General features: G+C 44.0%; 1 protein-coding gene across 4 annotated transcripts in view; it reads right to left on the bottom strand.

Annotated features, from left to right (window-relative positions):
- Positions 1–18,879, bottom strand: part of dmxl1 (Dmx like 1) — a gene marked incomplete at its 3' end in the record, with an annotated part of 327,508 nt that overhangs the window by 200,223 nt on the left and 108,406 nt on the right. For all 4 annotated transcript variants that reach the window (XM_084323717.1, XM_084323718.1, XM_084323720.1 and 1 more), the window contains exons 9-10: positions 2,970–3,138; positions 262–438 (exon numbers count right to left, since the gene is read on the bottom strand). In XM_084323717.1, coding sequence (XP_084179843.1) covers positions 262–438; positions 2,970–3,138 — 346 coding nt within the window. The remainder of the gene's footprint in view (positions 1–261; positions 439–2,969; positions 3,139–18,879) is intronic.

The following is an 18,879-nucleotide window of genomic DNA, read 5'->3' as shown; positions in this document are numbered from 1 at the left end:
GTGCTGCCCCCCGTCCCCCTCTCTACACCTACCATCCTGGGTGTGCTGCCCCCCGTCCCCCTCTCTACACCTACCGTCCTGGGTGTGCTGCCCCCCGTCCCCCTCTCTACACCTACCGTCCTGGGTGTGCTGCCCCCCGTCCCCCTCTCTACACCTACCGTCCTGGGCGTGCTGCCCCCCGTCCCCCTCTCTACACCTACCGTCCTGGGCGTGCTCTCCCTGGAGCTCCAGGCTCCCCCCCGTCCCCCTCTCTACACCTACCGTCCTGGGCGTGCTCTCCCTGGAGCTCCAGGCTGCCCCGGAGCTGCTGCAGGAAGACCTCCATGGCGAGGGTGAGGTGCAGCTCCTTGTTGTTCAGCCAGTGGACTGTGAACGGACCCCCGGGCTCCTCGTCGTCCGCCGCAGACAGGGAGGAGATGGAGGGAAGCAGGGGGATGTCTGGGGGGGAAACCATTTACCATGTGACCAAGAGTTCATTCAATGAATATTATTATTATTATTATTATTATTATTATTATTATTATTAGTATTATTATTAATCCGGTACCAGACCCAAGCCATAAATCAATCTCTCCAGACTGTATGACATAATGTTGAGTTTTTTCTTCAAATGTAGCCAAGAGTAAAGACCCTAACCCTGTCACAACAGCAGTCATAGACTGTATATTTTCAGCAATACGTTTGTTTACCAATAGGTTAAAGTGTTAGTGAAATATTAAGTTTTTGAAATGCATTAACACTTTAACCGCCGAAAACGCCGGAACTCGTCATTCCCCGCCATGCTCATTCCGCCGAGGACGCCTTAACTCGTCTTTGATGTCAATATTTCAAAAATCTGTCATCGAAATCATATTTCCTTTCCGGGGCCCTGAGACACAAGTGTGATCTCCTCTCAACTCTCTAGCGGTTCAAGAGCGCCATCTGGTGGCCGATCGGCAGATCGCCAACCGGATATTAACCTTTGAACCAGTAGTACTCATGCAAATGTGGTCCGGCCACTCTATAGCTCCCGCGACTCCATCTTGAAACACTGGATAATAGATTGCTCGCCCTAACTCAATAAACAATTTGGACGTACAAACAATAAATTTGGACGTATATACTATTATACAACCTGGAAATGGATCGGGCATTTCTACATCCCATAATCGAAAACGGTCTACTCCACGCTGATCGTCCAACGGCGCGAGGAACATACGGTAAGATTCAGCGTTATATTCTAACGTGTTCAATATAAACTGCTATGATGAACATATGACCCACTCTGGATGAATCATCTAACGTTGCCCACGGAATTATAAACGATCCCCCGCCCATCCGGTCATCATCAGATCATACGTAGATCATTCTAGAAGTACGTCCAGTTGAAATTTTTCATCTCGCGCCGATCGCTACCAAACTGTATTTCATCATCAATATAATGCATTTAGGGCTATAAATCACGTTCTGAAGAAAGCTGCAGAAAACGATAAAAACATACTTATACTTTAGGGGGGCTCCAGTAGCTCACCGCATATCTCTGCGCTATTTCTGCGTCGGGGAAAACCGTGCTGCGTCACGGATCTGGTGGACTCCGAGTTCGATTCCCGGACCCGCCGTCATTTGCCAGAATGTCTTCCCCTGCTCTATATCCCGTTTCACCCTGTATCTGTCAGGCATGCTTGACCAGAAAAGCGATAAACGCTAAAAAATAAAGTTTAAAAAAAAAAAATACTTATACTTTAGACCATATTTTAGTATGAATATGTGAATGAAAAAGTTTAACGTTGCTACACCCTGAACAATACATATAGGACATTGAATGGGCCATAATAATGGCAATGTAGCAATAGAATTTAAAAAGTTATAGCCCTGCAAAGAAGGGGAACTTCTCCATAGACAAATAGAGCTGGCGAGGGATGGTAAATTATGAATTTAACCCATGGCGATCAAAGTGTTAATTTACAAGCGATTACCAATGGACCTTGTAGAAGTGGAGCAATCTTCCATTTACTTAGGTTATGTATTTTTAGGCGGATTTTCAGAAAATAGGGCTGCAACAGAAAATAGGGCTTCAACAGGTTAAGCAACAGGTTAAGCCCGATGGGTCCGGTACCGGACCCAAAATGACATCACTCCATAAATCCATCTCTACAGACTGTATGAATTAATGTTGCGTTTCTTTTTTCTTCAAATGTAGCCAAGAGTAAAGACCCTAACCCTGTCAAAACAGCAGTCAAAGTGTATATTTTCAGCAATACGTTTGTTTACCAATAGGTTAAAGTGTTATTAGTGAAATATGAGTTTTGGAAATCTAGTCGGAAACAGGCGAAAATCGACGCTAGGAAATGCGTGCCGCCATTTTGTTTCTAGTCATTGTAGAGCATTTCGAAAAACGACACTACCCCCCAGCTCAAGCCAGCTCCTGTCAATCATATGACTTGTGGATTTACTTTTTTATTTATCTTATTTTTCTGGATTATCTCCCACAAACCTGAATGTTATTGGCATAGATTAGAACGCAGTTCTTTTCTCTACCTTTCTGTGAAAGTCTAACTAAAAACGGTGTTGCAATCTGATGAAAAATGGCTGAGAAATCTACATTATAAACAGTAACTTATAGTAGATTTCATTCACGGTTTTTGCTGCTCGCCTGGTGATACTAAATCCAGATTGAACTCCATTGGAATTGCAATTTTTCATGTCTGGTCAAATGTAGCATAGTGTTATTCACAGTCAAAGATGAAAAAAGAAAAAAGAATTTATATTCTCCTTTGGTCCATTACAATTGACTCAAACTCAGTTTGTCACGCATCATGCATTCAAAAGTATGATCTCCGACCACTGTGTGTCGACTTGTAACCGTTTTAGCTGATATTTTATAGTTTATTCTTATTCTATATTGTGCCTATTATGTATAAAATTGCTGATAAACTGTCTTGTTTTGTAAGCTCGCCATCGCTGTAAATGAGGTTAACCTGTGATCTGACCTGTGGCGGGGTTGATGCTGGCGGCGATGTGGAAGTGGCAGAGGGCGTTGGCATGGGGCACGCTGGTGCTGCTGGTCTTGTGGCTATAGTGGCGGCCCTGCTGGTGGGGTAGGGCTCCGGTGACAGAGGGCTGGCCCCCGGACGTCCTCCACGACTCCTGCAGGTTCAGCTGCAAAGGAAACACCTACCGGCTTAGTTTCGTTTATTTTTTTGTATTTTTTTACCCAGGGGACAGTGCACATTAATCAACATCTTCAGTTTCCACATCAATGCAAATGTGCCAGAATTAGCTAATGAGCTAGTTTTCCTCTGTAGTCCCTGCCTACCATGCATGTCTTTATGGTGTGGGAGGAAACTGGAGTACCCAGAGGAAACCCACGCAAACACAGGGAGAACACGCAAACTCCACACAGAAAGGGCAGGTAGAGATGTAGTGCAAATATTTTAGTAATAAATTGATCAAATATGATGTAGTCTTAAAGTGTTTAAAATAGTACTCTGGTAAAAGTACAAGTACCCAGATCAAATAGTACTCTGGTAAAAGTCAAAAAGAGATTTGCTTGGCTTTTAATTGATGCATTTCACCAATGCTGGTCATTTATTTGAAGAAGTATATAAATAGCCCTCTCAGTAATGATTGTGCTTCTCACTTTTAATTTCAACCCATTTCCTTCATACCAGAAGGTCAACTGCATGAATTGGATCCCTTTTTTCTAGGGATGTCCGATATTATCGGCCGACCGATATTATCGGCCGATATCGGCAGTAAAATGTGATATCGGAAAATATCGGTATCGGTAAAAAAAAAAAAAAAAAAAAAATTTTTTTTTTTTTTTTTTTAACATTTATTTAACCTTTATTTACCCAGGCAAGCAAGTAAGAACCAATTCTTATTTTATTTATTGTCAAAAGTATGCATGTTGGTTTAAAATGTTCATTTTTACTTTTTTAATGATCATATTTTGCACAGATAATGCTTACATTTAGAAAGCCTTTTGAATGCATCCAGTGAAATTATTAGTTACCTGAAATTATTCCGTTTTTTGGGGGGGAAACCCTGCATATATCGGTATCGGTTGATATCGGTATCGGTATCGGAAATTGGAGTTGGACAATATCGGAATATCGGTATCGGTAAAAAAGCCAATATCGAGCATCCCTACTTTTTTCTAAGACTGCCTGTCCCATTTATAACCGAGCAACAGACGCACATTAAATCTTTCCTCGACAACTGCCATTTTTGCTAGTATTTGGAAACCGGCCCATGTAATTCCATTACATAGGTGATAAAACTGGTTTAGATAACTATAGACCAATCTCAAAATGATCCTGCCGTGCAAAAATCCTGGAATCTCTGGCAAATAACAAGGTATTTCTTTCAAGTCACTCTGTATCGAGTCTGCACCAATCAGGATTCAGAACTAATCACAGCACTATTTCAGCTATTACATTAGTTACAATAATAAAGTATCCACTTTATATAATGGTGAACATGATGTGCCTCCAGTTAACCGGCTCTAGTCTGTTCTAGTCTTGGTTCTATAGAAGGGGCCTCCAGTTAACCGGCTCTAGTCTGTTCTAGTCTTGGTTCTATAGAAGGGGCCTCCAGTTAACCGGCTCTAGTCTGTTCTAGTCTTGGTTCTATAAAAGGGGCCTCCAGTTAACCGGCTCTAGTCTGTTCTAGTCTTGGTTCTATAAAAGGGGCCTCCAGTTAACCGGCTCTAGTCTGTTCTAGTCTTGGTTCTATAAAAGGGGCCTCCAGTTAACCGGCTCTAGTCTGTTCTAGTCTTGGTTCTATAGAAGGGGCCTCCAGTTAACCGGCTCTAGTCTGTTCTAGTCTTGGTTCTATAAAAGGGGCCTACAGTTAACCGGCTCTAGTCTGTTCTAGTCTTGGTTCTATATGTAGCACCCTGAAAATATGGCTATTATTCAGAAGTGCTGACTTGCCTTTTATCTCCCCTGGTGCACCAAGACATACTAACTAGTTTCCATTAATATTCCCTCGAACAATGACGCGGGCGCCTCCTTCTTCTACCGGCTGGAATATGGATTATAAACAGTATCACTGAATCATATTCTACCATCCAGTTTTCCCTGTGTGACTAGTTGGCGGTACCAGCAGGGGGCGGTGGCAGGCAGAGAGCGTACGAGAGAGATGGGGAAGGAAGCAAGAATGGAGATGGAAGGGGGAAGAACGAGCCTCTTCGAGTTCGGACTTGGATGTGATCAGACGTGTCTCGACGGAGCACCCGGTGTGGACGACATGGGCGAACGTATTGAACTTGAGTATATGACGGGTTATCCTAGAAGGACCCGTGATAGTGCGTGAGTAAGAGAAACTGAACCCAAGGACTAACGTCCATAGGTAGCGTGTTATAGTAGCAGTGTGTGCGGTATAAGTAGCATGCTGCTAACGGCTATATTGACTCCAGTGTACACCGAGCGCGAGGCGCTGAAGAAGACAGTGTGGTGTAGCCAGCCACGTTGCGCAACAGTATAACCGTGTAGCAGGTGGGCTGTTTGGAACCCAGAGAGTAGCTTCAGTTTAAGGTAGGGCAAGTGTATGGCTACGCGTCAACCAGCGCCGGCTGTCAACAACCAGCCTTCGCCGGCGTTTCGACGCCTGCTCTGCTCCGGCGGTCGACAGCCCAGCACAGGAGTTCATCCGTCCAGCAGAGGTCGCCATCACCCAGCACACGCTCTCAGCCAGCTACTGCCCTCTGCTCCAGCCCCGCTTGCTAGCGCCTGCGACGAGAGCGTTTGACTCCATCTTGCTACCTGGACGGTGGTGGCACGGCGAGGCCGCCATTTTGGTTGAGTACAATCGAGCGTCGATGCTCCGGATCTATTACACAGTACACAGTGTGGTGCGGCCTACGGGCGAAGCTAATGGTTGCTAATTACAGTTCATAGGGGTACCCCATAAACATTACATGCCGGCATTAGCATAGGACTTTTGTTCTGGTACAGTGGGCCCACATTTTTTATTTCCTTTGTGTGATAACGTGTTGGTTCTTTAATAATAATTCCCATTTAATTAACCCTTTCCCTTTGGGGAGGAGGTATTATTCTTGCCATATAATTAAAGCCTGATAGAGGTATTAAACATGGTACTGACCCAGACGTGGGTGATGAGTCAAACACATTGAAGTATAAATGTATACCCGATACTAACCCAGAAGTGGGTGTATAATATACGTGTCTACAAGGTATCGAGTTACACACGGAGCCAGGGTTAGACATTTTTTTTTTTTTTCAATGGCTTTTTTTTTTTTTTTCTTAATTGATTTTCGGGGGATTTTTTTGTATTTCGGGGGCACTGGATTTTTATGATAAACGGTAGGTGTGGGACGGTTCACAAAATGGACGGTTCGGTTCGTATCACGGTTTTGGGGGTCACGGTTTTGGGTTCGGTTCGATATACGCTAATTTTTATTAAAAAAAAATAACACTCAAATCTAAACATGCTTCTCATTTATATATATATATAAAAAAAGGTTTATAGTGAATGAATGAATGAATGAAAACTTTATTTAACAGATTGCAGAATGGGTACAATACAGTACGGCTCAATACATACAATTGTTAAGGGGATGCAGACCTGAGAAAGACGTTTGTCTTGTTTCCATCAGGGTCCCCCATTTTCAATTCATATAGACATTTATGACATACATAACATACATGACATTTATGGCATAGGGACATATAGGTATTTAGTACTGATACATTTGTGACATAAGCGGTATTCAAATATACAGTACTGTTACCCCTAGATCCTGACAGAGTATATACATATGATGGGGAGGGGACTGTACATTAGGAGGGGGTGGGTGGGTGGGAGGGGAATATACATACGGCGGGGAGGGAATATATACATGCGGTGGGGAGGAGACTGTCTATTAGGAGGTGGTGGGGGTTTTGGGCATTTACGGTGGCCAGTTTCGAATTGCAGCCTCCCGTAGGTGCTCTTTAAGGGCGGTTTTGAATGTGGGCAGGGATTCACATTCCTTTACAGCTTTGGGTAGGGCGTTCCACATTGTTGTGGCATAATTGCGAAACGTGTTTAGTCCCTTGTTTGAGCCGAATCTGGGTTTAACATGATTTGTTGAGCTTCCTCTGGTGTAGTGGTTGTGGTATTCACTGACCTTTGGGAAGTATTTTGACATGTACATGGGCACCCCGGTCGTATAGTGTATCTTGTAGACCAGGCCCATTGCAAGTTGCTGTACTCTGTCGTCTACTCTAAGCCATCCTAGGTTGGCAAAGTGGGCAGGGGTGAGGTGGGTTCTGGGGTTCAGGTCAAGTAGTAGTCTGACCAGTTTGTTTTGTGATGTTTGTAATTTTGTTTTAAGCGCCTTTGAGGTGCTTTGGTACCATGAGGTGCACGCATAGTCATAGTACCCTTGAATGAGTGCTCCTGCCAGAGTCCTCAGGGTATTCTTGTTTACCAGAGAGGAGATCCGGTACAAGAATCTAGTTCGTTGGTTGACTTTTTTTATTACATTGGATGCCATTTTGTCACAGGAAAGATTTGCCTCTAGGATGGAACCCAGGTAGGTAATTTCGTCTTTCCTTGTGACAATATTGTCACCCACTGTAACTGAGAAGCCGTCGGTCTTGCTGAGTTTGTTATTTGAACCGAAGAGAATGGACTCTGTTTTGCCCATGTGTAATGATAGTTTGTTATCAGCGAGCCATATGCAGATTTTGCCTAGTTCCGTGCTGAGGGTTTTTTCAACCTGCAATTTGTTCTTGTCAGAGACCAGCAGGGCTGAGTCGTCCGCAAACAGGAACAAGTTGCAGTCACAGGCTGACGACATGTCATTTGCATAAATTAGGAAGAGTAGCGGTCCTAGTATGCTTCCTTGTGGAACACCACAGCTCACTGTGAGGGGGGGGGATAGAGTACCGTTTACCTCTACCATCTGTTCTCTCCCCTCCAGGTAGGATTGCATCCAGCTCACTGATAGGCTATCAAAACCAATTGCTTTTAGCTTGTCCATTAGAATGGAGTGATTGACAGTGTCGAAGGCCTTTTGTAGGTCCAGCATGACCATGCCGCAGTATTTGCCAGCGTCCACCTCTTGTTTGATGTGGTCGTTCAAATAGAGGAGGCATGTGTCAGTGGAGTGGGACGTTCTGAAGCCAGATTGGAATTCGTAGATTAGGTTTTTTTCCGCCAGGTACTTTTCGACCTGTTCGTAGACTATTTTCTCCATGACTTTCGAGATGGAGGTAAGAATAGAAACAGGGCGGTAGTTGCCTGGGTCTAATTTGCTGCCCTTTTTGTGTAGAGGGGTCACTCTCGCAATTTTGAAGTCCTTGGGGACGTGCCCCTGTTTTATAGAGAGGTTTATTATGTGTGTGATGACTGGGGTGATGGCGGCTGCTGCGTCTCTGAGGAATTTGGAGGGGATGTTGTCATGGCCAGTGGCCTTGTTAGGTTGGAGGGCGCTCAATTTTTTGAGTACCTCATCGGTTGTTACCATTTCAAGTTTGAAGTCGTCTTTGTGGACCCCTAGGTTTTTGTAGTATGCTACTATGTGTTCTACCCCATAATGCCCTGAGTGGGAGGGTAGTTTGTTTACCAGTGTTGTGGCTATGTTTGTGAAGAAGATGTTTAAGTAATTGGCTACATCCAGCTTGTCTGTGATGAGCGTGTTGTCCGTCTTTATGTTTATGTTTGAGAATCTGGTTTTAAGTTTTTTACTGCAGCCTAGTTGATTATTGAGTAATTTCCAAAGTTCGCGGGGTTTGTTTTTGTTTTCCTCAGTTTTGTCGTTGATGAAATTTCTTTTTGCGGTTCTGATCATGGTGTTTACGTCATTTCTTAGTGTTAGTGTTTACAGCCTTAAATAATGTTTGGCACACAAAGACCGAACTGACTGAAAAATATAGGCTACATTTGTCAAAGTATTAACTTAGTGCAAACAAACAATATGCTCAGCCAGCACTAGACTTTCCTTTCTATAATATAAACACAAAAAAACAATGTCAACCATGTTTAAATTCCCTTATTGTCAGTTCTTAATGGAAAGATTCGTTTTCTGCTTGAAATTATTATGTATCTCTACATTTATTCAGACTAACATTATTTAAATATTGAGTGCAACTGTGGTGGATTACGTAATTCGTTGAGTTGGAACTATCTATGGGTTGGCGGCGGGTCCCCACGGACATTTTAGCGTGTGGCACCTTCAGCTCCGGTAACGTTAGGAGGAGATCATAACATCAACAAGCAGCACGAAAGCGGCAATAGTCCCGGTTGGAGTTAGTAAAACACAGTTGTATGTTAGCCTTCTTGGATGTTGAATAAACGCCTATCATTGTCTTTAAACACCCCGCCTCTCAGACTCTCATTCCCTCCTCTGCTAGCTTGTAGCTACGATAACATTTCATTGACTGTATTAGCTGGGGCTAGTGCTACCATAGTTAAAACGTGTGTTGTATTGTACAAACTGCTAACGCTATGGCAAGATGTGTGTATGCCTATGTAATGTTAATGGCTATGTTTTTAAAGTCGTAATGAAGATTGATTTAGATTGTGCTTGCCATTTGTACACAAACTGACTAGCACCTGGCTCTGCCAAATGAATTTTTTTATTTGCGCGTCATCTGAACCGTACGATACACAGACGCTCCATTACCGGATAAATATATATATATAATTAGTAAACTGTCTGGGGCATTTTGTGCCCCCCTTAACTGATTTTCAAGGGCATTTTGTCCATTTTCAAGGGCATTATGCCCCAAGCCCCCGTTAATTTCGAACCCTGCACGGAGCTATAGTGGGACTTCAGTCCATTCGACCACTCCTATTAAATCCTTGTAACTGAACAGTACAATTAATATAAAGACTTAAATGGGGTTCTGTGTGCGTGTCCATTCCTGTGCCCAGTATTAACTCTTTTGGTGTGGGTAACGTATATATATAATTAACCCCTTCCTACCCAACTCTCCCCTTTTCATTATAAGGTTTCTAGTGGTCATCAAGGGAGGGTACTGCTTGCGGGAGGAACGAATCTATTTATGCATATCAGTCACTAGGTGTGGGAGGGTTAACGGAGGTAATCAGGGAAGTGAGAGCGAGTTGGGGAGTACTGCTGACCGCCCCGGAGAGGCGAGGAGGACCAGAGTACCAAACCAGGTTGGTAAATCCCGGGCCCCATTCACTCCCACTACCGGGCCCCAGGTTGACGCTCCAGGCCCAAAGACTAGGGTGCAGTCAGACGGAGCTCTACTGTGTCCAGCTACCTTGTGACTGCCAGCAACCGTTCCCACCAAGCAGGGATAATCCACCCTGCTACATATAGAAGGGGCCTCCAGTTAACCGGCTCTAGTCTGTTCTAGTCTTGGTTCTATAGAAGGGGCCTCCAGTTAACCGGCTCTAGTCTGTTCTAGTCTTGGTCCTATAGAAGGGGCCTCCAGTTAACCGGCTCTAGTCTGTTCTAGTCTTGGTTCTATAGAAGGGGCCTCCAGTTAACCGGCTCTAGTCTGTTCTAGTCTTGGTCCTATAAAAGGTGCATCGTGTGTGTGTGTGCATGTATGTATACGTGTGTGTGTGTGCGTGTGTGTGTGTGTGTGTGTGTGCAAGCATGCGAGTGTGTGGGTGTGTGTGTAAGCATGCAAGTGCGTGTGCGTGTATGTAAGCATGTGTGTGTGTGTGTGTAAGCATGCAAGTGTGTGTGTGTGTGTGTAAGCATGTGAGTGTGTGGGTGTGTGTGTAAGCATGTGAGTGCGTGGGTGTGTGTGTGTGTAAGCTTGTGTGCCTATGCACAAGCACAACAGTATGCGTCATACCTTTGTGTCAGATGCCATTATAACAAAGTATGATGTCAGAGCAGCACGCTCTCTCTCTCTGATTCGATTTAGCTTGCACGTGCATGACGTGTGTGCTTGTGAGTGTGCGTGTGCGTGTGCGTGTGCGTGTGCGTGTGTGTGTGTGTGTGTGTGTGTGTGTGTGTGTGTGTGTGTGACAGAATGGCCAGTGATAACAGAGCAGCAGTCTGTCCTTATCTAGTTTATTGACGTGTCAGAGTTCGTCCTTGAAGAGGCAGCGTGAGGAGAGGTTTTTATAGAGCAGAGTAAACCCATGTTCAACGTCCGTCATTCCATCATAAAATGAGCTGGCGTGGTGCGCGGACACGGAGAGGGGGAGAGACAGAGAGGGGGAGAGACAGAGAGGGGGAGAGACAGAGAGGGGGAAAGACAGAGAGGGGGAGAGACAGAGAGACAGAGAGGGGGAAAGACAGAGAGGGGGAGAGACAGAGAGGGGGAGAGACGGAGAGGGGGAGAGACAGAGAGGGGGAAAGACAGAGAGGGGGAGAGACAGAGGGGGAGAGACGGAGAGGGGGAGAGACGGAGAGGGGGAGAGACGGAGAGGGGGAGAGACAGAGAGGGGGAGAGACAGAGAGGGGGAGAGACGGAGAGGGGGAGAGACAGAGAGGGGGAAAGACAGAGAGGGGGAGAGACAGAGGGGGAGAGACGGAGAGGGGGAGAGACGGAGAGGGGGAGAGACGGAGAGACGGAGAGACGGAGAGGGGGAGAGACAGAGAGGGGGAGAGACAGAGGGGGAGAGACGGAGAGGGGGAGACAGAGAGGGGGAGAGGGGGAGAGACAGAGAGGGGGAGAGACGGAGAGGGGGAGAGGGGGAGAGACAGAGAGGGGGAGAGACAGAGGGGGAGAGACAGAGAGGGGGAGACAGAGAGGGGGAGACAGAGAGGGGGAGAGACGGAGAGCAAGTGTGTGAGTGAATGAATGGGTGACTTGAGAGAAAGTGACCTTGAAAAATCCTTTTCGGGGCGGGGTAAGTGGCGCAGTGGGCAAGGCGCTCGCCACTAACGCAGGAGATGCTGGGTTCGAGCCCACCTCTCGGCGTTGCTACCAGCTTGGCTGGTCGTTCATACTAATACAATTGGCAGGGTTAGGGATGGGAAAGCTGGTGGGTGGGGATTGGACGTTGTGGACGCCGACTCCTACAGGTCGGTTGGTGTGCCTGTACAGCAGAATCAGGAAGTATCGGGGGCAGCGTGAGCCTCCCACGTGCTACTCCTCACCACTGAAAGATTGCGCTGTACAGGTGAAAAGATGCGACAGCTGCCTCCTCGTGTACTGGAGGGGACACGTGATGCAAGGCTTGGTCCTCACTGCAGCCGACCAGTGGGAGGCATAGTCTAGCAATGTTCGAGACAGGGGAGGGGAGAATTGGCAAGGCGAAATTGGGATGGGAGAAAAATAGAAAAATGAGAAAAAGTGGATACAAAAAAAGAAAAATCCTTTTCTTAACCGATTAACAGTCCTGAATCCGCTTCAAGGCCCTCGACCTAGCATACCGTGCGGCAAAGGGGACCGATCCCACCTACCTCCGGTCAATGGTCTCTAACTACACACCCTCAAGACCCCTACGCTCTGCATCTTCTGGCCGCCTCAGACCTACTCCTATCCAAGCTCCGGGAGAGTCATCAAAGAGAAGTCGCCTATTCTCAGTCCTTGCCCCACAATGGTGGAATGAACTACCCACCCCAGTTAGGACAGCGGAAACCCGTCCAATCTTTCGCCGTCGACTAAAGACTCACTTCTTAAATAAAATAAAATATCTAACCCTAACTAACCTTAATGTCATGCACTTGTCCTAATAAACTAACCTACACTGTAGCACTCAACACTTTGATGAACATTGTTACTCAGCTGATAAGAGTTGTGCCCTTCCTGATGACTTGTCGTACAGAACTTGTAAGTCGCTTTGGATAAAAGCGTCAGCTAAATGACTAAATGTAAAATGTAAATGTAATGTAGTGTGGTAGTGAAATGGTTAACCTTCTGCAGTGTGGTAGTGAAAGGGTTAACCTTCTGTAGTGTGGTAGTGAAAGGGTTAACCTTCTGTAGTGTGGTAGTGAAAGGTTAACCTTCTGTAGTGTGGTTGTGAGAGGTTAACCTTCTGTAGTGTGGTAGTGAAAGGGTTAACCTTCTGTAGTGTGGTAGTGAAAGGGTGACTACAGTATAGAACAAGTAACCCATCTTAAAACTTTACTACAGTATAGTAGAACAAGTAACCTATCTTTATTTTTTAACAAACGTTTTTTATTTTCCCTTTTTTTAACATGAGGTTTTAAGATAGGCTACTTGTTCTATACTGTAGTACAGTTTTAAGATAGGCTACTTGTTCTATACTGTAGTAAAGTTTTAAGATGGGTTACTTGTTCTATAATGTAGTAAAGTTTTAAGATGGGTTACTTGTCTTAAAACTTTACTACAGTATAGAACAAGTAGCCTATCTTAAAACTTTACTACAGTATAGAACAAGTAACCTATCTTAAAACTTTATTACAGTATAGTAGAACAAGTATATACCGGTCCCCGAGGACTCTGGCAGGAGCACTCATTCAAGGGTACTACGACTATGCTTGCACCTCATGGTACCAAAGCACCTCAAAGGCACTAAAAAACAAATTACAAACATCTCAAAACAAGCTAGTCAGACTACTGCTTGACCCGACTCCTAGAACCCACCTCACCCCTGCCCACTTTGACAACCTAGGATGGCTTAGAGTAGACGACAGAGTACAGCAACGTGCAATGGGCCTGGTCTACAAGATACACTACGCGACCAAGGTACCCATGTACATGTCAAAATACTTCCCAAAGGTCAGTGAATACCACGATCACAACACCAGAGGGAGCTCCACAAATCATGTTAAACCCAGATTCGGCTCAAACAAGGGACTAAACACGTTTCGCAATTATGCCACATCAATGTGGAACGCCCTACCCAAAGCTATAAAGGAATGTAAATCACTACCCACTTTCAAAAACACTCTGAAAGAACACCTACGGGAGACTGCAATTCAAAACTGGCCCCTACAAATGTCCTAACCCAGTTGTACAGTAAATGACCACGTATGGCTTTGTCAGTACTCCAATGTACAGTGTACAGTGTCCCCCCCCTCACCTCCAATGTACAGCCCCCACCCACCCACCCAACCCCACCCCACCCACCCAACCTCCTCCAATGTACAGTTTCTACGTCAAATGTATATACACTCTTTTTCTGGACACTTTTTGTATCACAAACAGTACTGTATTTGCAAATCTGATGTCATAAATGTATAGATGTAGCAGTACTGTCTATCTGTATGTCATGTATGTCATATGTTATGATGAATTGAAAATGGGGGACCCTGATGTAAACAAGACTAAAGTCTTTCTCTGGTCTGCATCCCCTTAACAATTGTATGTTTTGAGCTGTACTGTACCCATTCTGCAATCTGTTAATAAACTTTTCAATCAATCAATCAATCAATCAATCAAGTAGCCTATTTTAAAACTGTACTACAGTATAGAACAAGTAGCCTATCTTAAAACTTTACTACAGTATAGAACAAGTAACCCATCTTAAAACTTTACTACAGTATAGAACAAGTAGCCTATCTTAAAACTTCACTACAGTATAGTAAAACAAGTAGCCTATCTTAAAACCTGACTACAGTATAGTAGAACAAGTAGCCTATCTTAAAACTTTACTACAGTATACTAGAACAATTAGCCTATCTTAAAACTGTACTACAGTATAGTAGAACAAGTAGCCTATCTTAAAACTTTACTACAGTATAGTAGAACAAGTAACATCTTAAAACTTCACTACAGTATAGTAAAACAAGTAGCCTATCTTAAAACCTGACTACAGTATAGTAGAACAAGTAGCCTATCTTAAAACTTTACTACAGTATACTAGAACAATTAGCCTATCTTAAAACTGTACTACAGTATAGTAGAACAAGTAGCCTATCTTAAAACTTTACTACAGTATAGTAGAACAAGTAACATCTTAAAACGTTACTACAGTATAGAACAAGTAACCCATCTTAAAACTTCACTACAGTATAATAGAACAATTAGCCCATCTTAAAACCTTACTACAGTATAGAACAAATATCCTATTGAGAAACTTACTTAGTCCTGCAGTATAGTACTTCAATACAAGTACTTAGTTACTTTCCACCCTAGACTAAATGTACTGCACTATAAATCACTCTGGATAAAGAGCCTCAGCTAAATGCTTATCAGGTGTAAATGTGTAATGTAGAATAGGTGGATTTCTTCTCAATGTCACCGTTGGAGACAGGGCTACAGCTACAGGGTGAATGGTGGATGTCAAATCAATAAACAGTGTGTACTTTACAGTGAGACCAACACGCTTGGAGGTGGAAAATATGAAAAATAACCAGTTGATTCTGTGCAGAAACTTAAAAAAAGAACAACGCCTCAAACCACAGGAGAAGTGGAACATTTAGAACCGGCCTCTTGAGGACAAATTCCCCCTCAAGGGGGGGAACACCTCAAATTAAACATTCTAATGTTTTTATACCCAGGGCCTAAGACGGTTCAGTCAATATTTGTGAACATGAGCTACTCATGAGTCTCTGTGTCGTGTATAAAAACCTTCCCAAGTCAATGTCTGTGGAGCAGCTTCAGATGTTATCCTTGATCACAGGGTTGAGCTTTAACGCTCTAGTTTCTGGATTTGGAAGCAGAGGAATAACATGTAGGAATTCTGAAATTGGGGCGACAGGGAGGTAAGAGCAGTCGCCTGGTTATCCGGAGGTTCCCGGTTCAATTCAAACTCCTCCTGGGCAGTGTGTCGAAGTGTCCTTGAGCAAGACACTTAACCCCTAACTGCTCCAGATGAGCAGGTTGGAAACTTGCATGATCACCTCTGCTGTCGGTGTGTGAATGTTTGAGTGAATGGGTAAAATGTGAGGAACAAATTGCAAAGCATGTTGGAAAAAAGCTGTTTTTTTTTTAATCCCAGCCCTTTTTTGAGGGCACTCCATCCACCCCAAATAAAAAGTGTAGTAAAATAAGAAAAATTGTGACATTTCATTGTCCTCTCGGAGGGGGGGAACTCAGGCTAGACATTGACAAACAAATTACAACTAAGGATAATGAAGGACAACAACGAATATACATGACAAGGGAAAATGGGGGGGGGGGGCCCAGAGAGGGGAGTAAGTAAAGTAGGGGGTGAGGAGGGGGGGCAGAGAGGGGAGTAAGTAAAGTAGGGGGAGAGGAGGGGGATTGAGAGAAGGGTGGGTTGTGGAGTGGATGGCCCACAGGTCAATCTCCTGTGATTAGGAGCCTCGATTATAATAATAATAATAATAATTCATTTAATTTATATAGCGCTTCTCAATGACCCGAAGTCGCTGAAGCAATTCCCAGATGCTATTAAATTGTGAGACTTCGATGTGATCCAAGGTTGAGATTGTTTCCTGTGATATGAGATTGTTTCCTGTGATATGAGATTGTTACCTGTGATATGGATAAAAGCTGTTATGCACCATTTACCATTTACTTTATTAGTTCCCCCTTTTTTAAATGAGTTTGACCTTAGCCGCGTGTGGACGGTACCCTCGGAGAGGTCCATGCTTCCCCCGGGCGCCCCCCCTGATGGAGTCAAACTCATTTAGTTTTTTTTGCCACTAAAGGCTCCCAAGCAGCAGTGGAAACCGCCAGGAGAGAATGGGCTGCAGGTAATCTGTGTCACTGGGTCAGAGACACAAATGCAACTATGCGATAATGATATCTCCCGTGGGCCCAGATAAAAACAATGGAATTCATGACATATGTATGAAAACATAATTGTCAACCTTCTCTGGCAATCCAAGGCTTCGCAGTGACCTTTTAAAAAGCGGGGACTTTGGTTCTACCCAATACAGTGCATCTCGTTGATGCTTTGGCAACATTGCTCATTTGACATTCATGCCAATAAAGCACATGGAATTAAATTGAATAGAGTGCACTTAAGAAAGAGTAGAAGTTCACTCACTTTTCATTGTAATCTGAAGTCTACACATAGTTGTGACACACGCATCCCTGGAAGTCTACACATAGTTATGACACAGCCCTGGAAGTCTACACATAGTTATGACACACAGCCCTGGAAGTCTACACATAGTTATGACACACACAGCCCTGGAAGTCTACACATAGTTATGACACACACAGCCCTGGAAGTCTACACATAGTTATGACACACAGCCCTGGAAGTCTACAGATAGTTATGACACACACATCCCTGGAAGTCTACACATAGTTATGACGCACACAGCCCTGGAAGTCTACACATAGTTGTGACACACACATCCCTGGAAGTCTACACATAGTTATGACACACATCCCTGGAAGTCTACACATAGTTATGACACAGCCCTGGAAGTCTACACATAGTTGTGACACACAGCCCTGGAAGTCTACACATAGTTGTGACACACAGCCCTGGAAGTCTACACATAGTTGTGACACAGCCCTGGAAGTCTACACATAGTTGTGACACACACAGCCCTGGAAGTCTACACATAGTTGTGACACACAGCCCTGGAAGTCTACACATAGTTATGACACACAGCCCTGGAAGTCTACACATAGTTATGACACACACAGCCCTGGAAGTCTACACATAGTTATGACACACACAGCCCTGGAAGTCTACACATAGTTATGACACACACAGCCCTGGAAGTCTACACATAGTTATGACACACACAGCCCTGGAAGTCTACACATAGTTATGACGCACACAGCCCTGGAAGTCTACACATAGTTGTGACACACACAGCCCTGGAAGTCTACACATAGTTATGACGCACACAGCCCTGGAAGTCTACACATAGTTGTGACACACACAGCCCTGGAAGTCTACACATAGTTGTGACACACACAGCCCTGGAAGTCTACACATAGTTATGACACACAGCCCTGGAAGTCTACACATAGTTATGACACACACAGCCCTGGAAGTCTACACATAGTTATGACGCACACAGCCCTGGAAGTCTACACATAGTTATGACACACACAGCCCTGGAAATCTACACATAGTTATGACGCATGCACATCCCCAGGTATGGACTAGTACATAATAAAAACAAGTGCAAATTCGTAATAGCCGCAACCTTTTTGCAATAGGCCACTTTCATTGCCACACCCCCTCTTTTCACATTTAATCTATGCCTTTTTTTCAGTGGATGTAAATGGACTGCATTCATATTAGCTGGTCCCCTCAAAAACCATATAATTTACGAGGAGTGACTTTAACAAGACTCCAACTCCATTACATGCAGTGTTGGGGAAAGTCCTGAGTGGAAAGTAGTTTGACTGCTACAGTGCAAGACGTGGTACTGAATTCACATTAGGGCTGGCGGGGGCGATTCTTGCTCAAATGTGACTCACGATTTTATTTCTAAGAATTGAGATCACGATTCACACACGATTCTTATTTTTTCAATAAAATCATTTATTGCACTCTTTCTTAAACAGACAACATAACATATATCAAAGTGCTTGACTTAAACTTAAACATAACATATATGAAAGTGCTTGACTTAAACTTAAGTCTCTTGTAACATACAAAATAACTCAAGTCAGAATCGTCATGATTTAAAAAAGTTAAGTAAAAAGTAAAAAAATTATATTATAATATATATAATTTTTTAATACAAAAGAAATAGTCATAATTTAGAAATGAGATTGCATAGGTCTATGAATTGAGATAGTGATTTTTTTTCGATTAATTGCCCAGCCCTAATTCACATTATTCTTCACAGGCATTCATAAGCAGCTCAAACACAGTGCTGGGCCTACAGCTACCAGCCGTTTCAAACATTAAACTCTCTGCCCATCCAACACCACTGCTTTACTCATCCTGAAAGCTGCTCCTACGTCACCAATAATGTTCTTAGTTTTGACAATTCAGTTTTCCAGTACAAATGACAATGATATACAATAATTGGGGGCCAAGCAACAAAGCTGCATAAGCCACCTTGAGTGATTGTACCGTTTCTTATTATTCTTCTTCTGCCATTGGAGTCTATGGCAGCCCATAGAATCGTATGGGAGAAAGTTATGAAAATTG

The sequence above is a fragment of the Notolepis coatsorum genome (assembly GCF_963971535.1).
Source record: "Notolepis coatsorum genome assembly, chromosome: 10".
NCBI lineage: Eukaryota > Metazoa > Chordata > Actinopteri > Aulopiformes > Paralepididae > Notolepis > Notolepis coatsorum.
The sequence above is the reverse complement of the archived record's forward strand: the minus strand, read 5'-3'. Positions and strand labels throughout refer to the sequence as shown.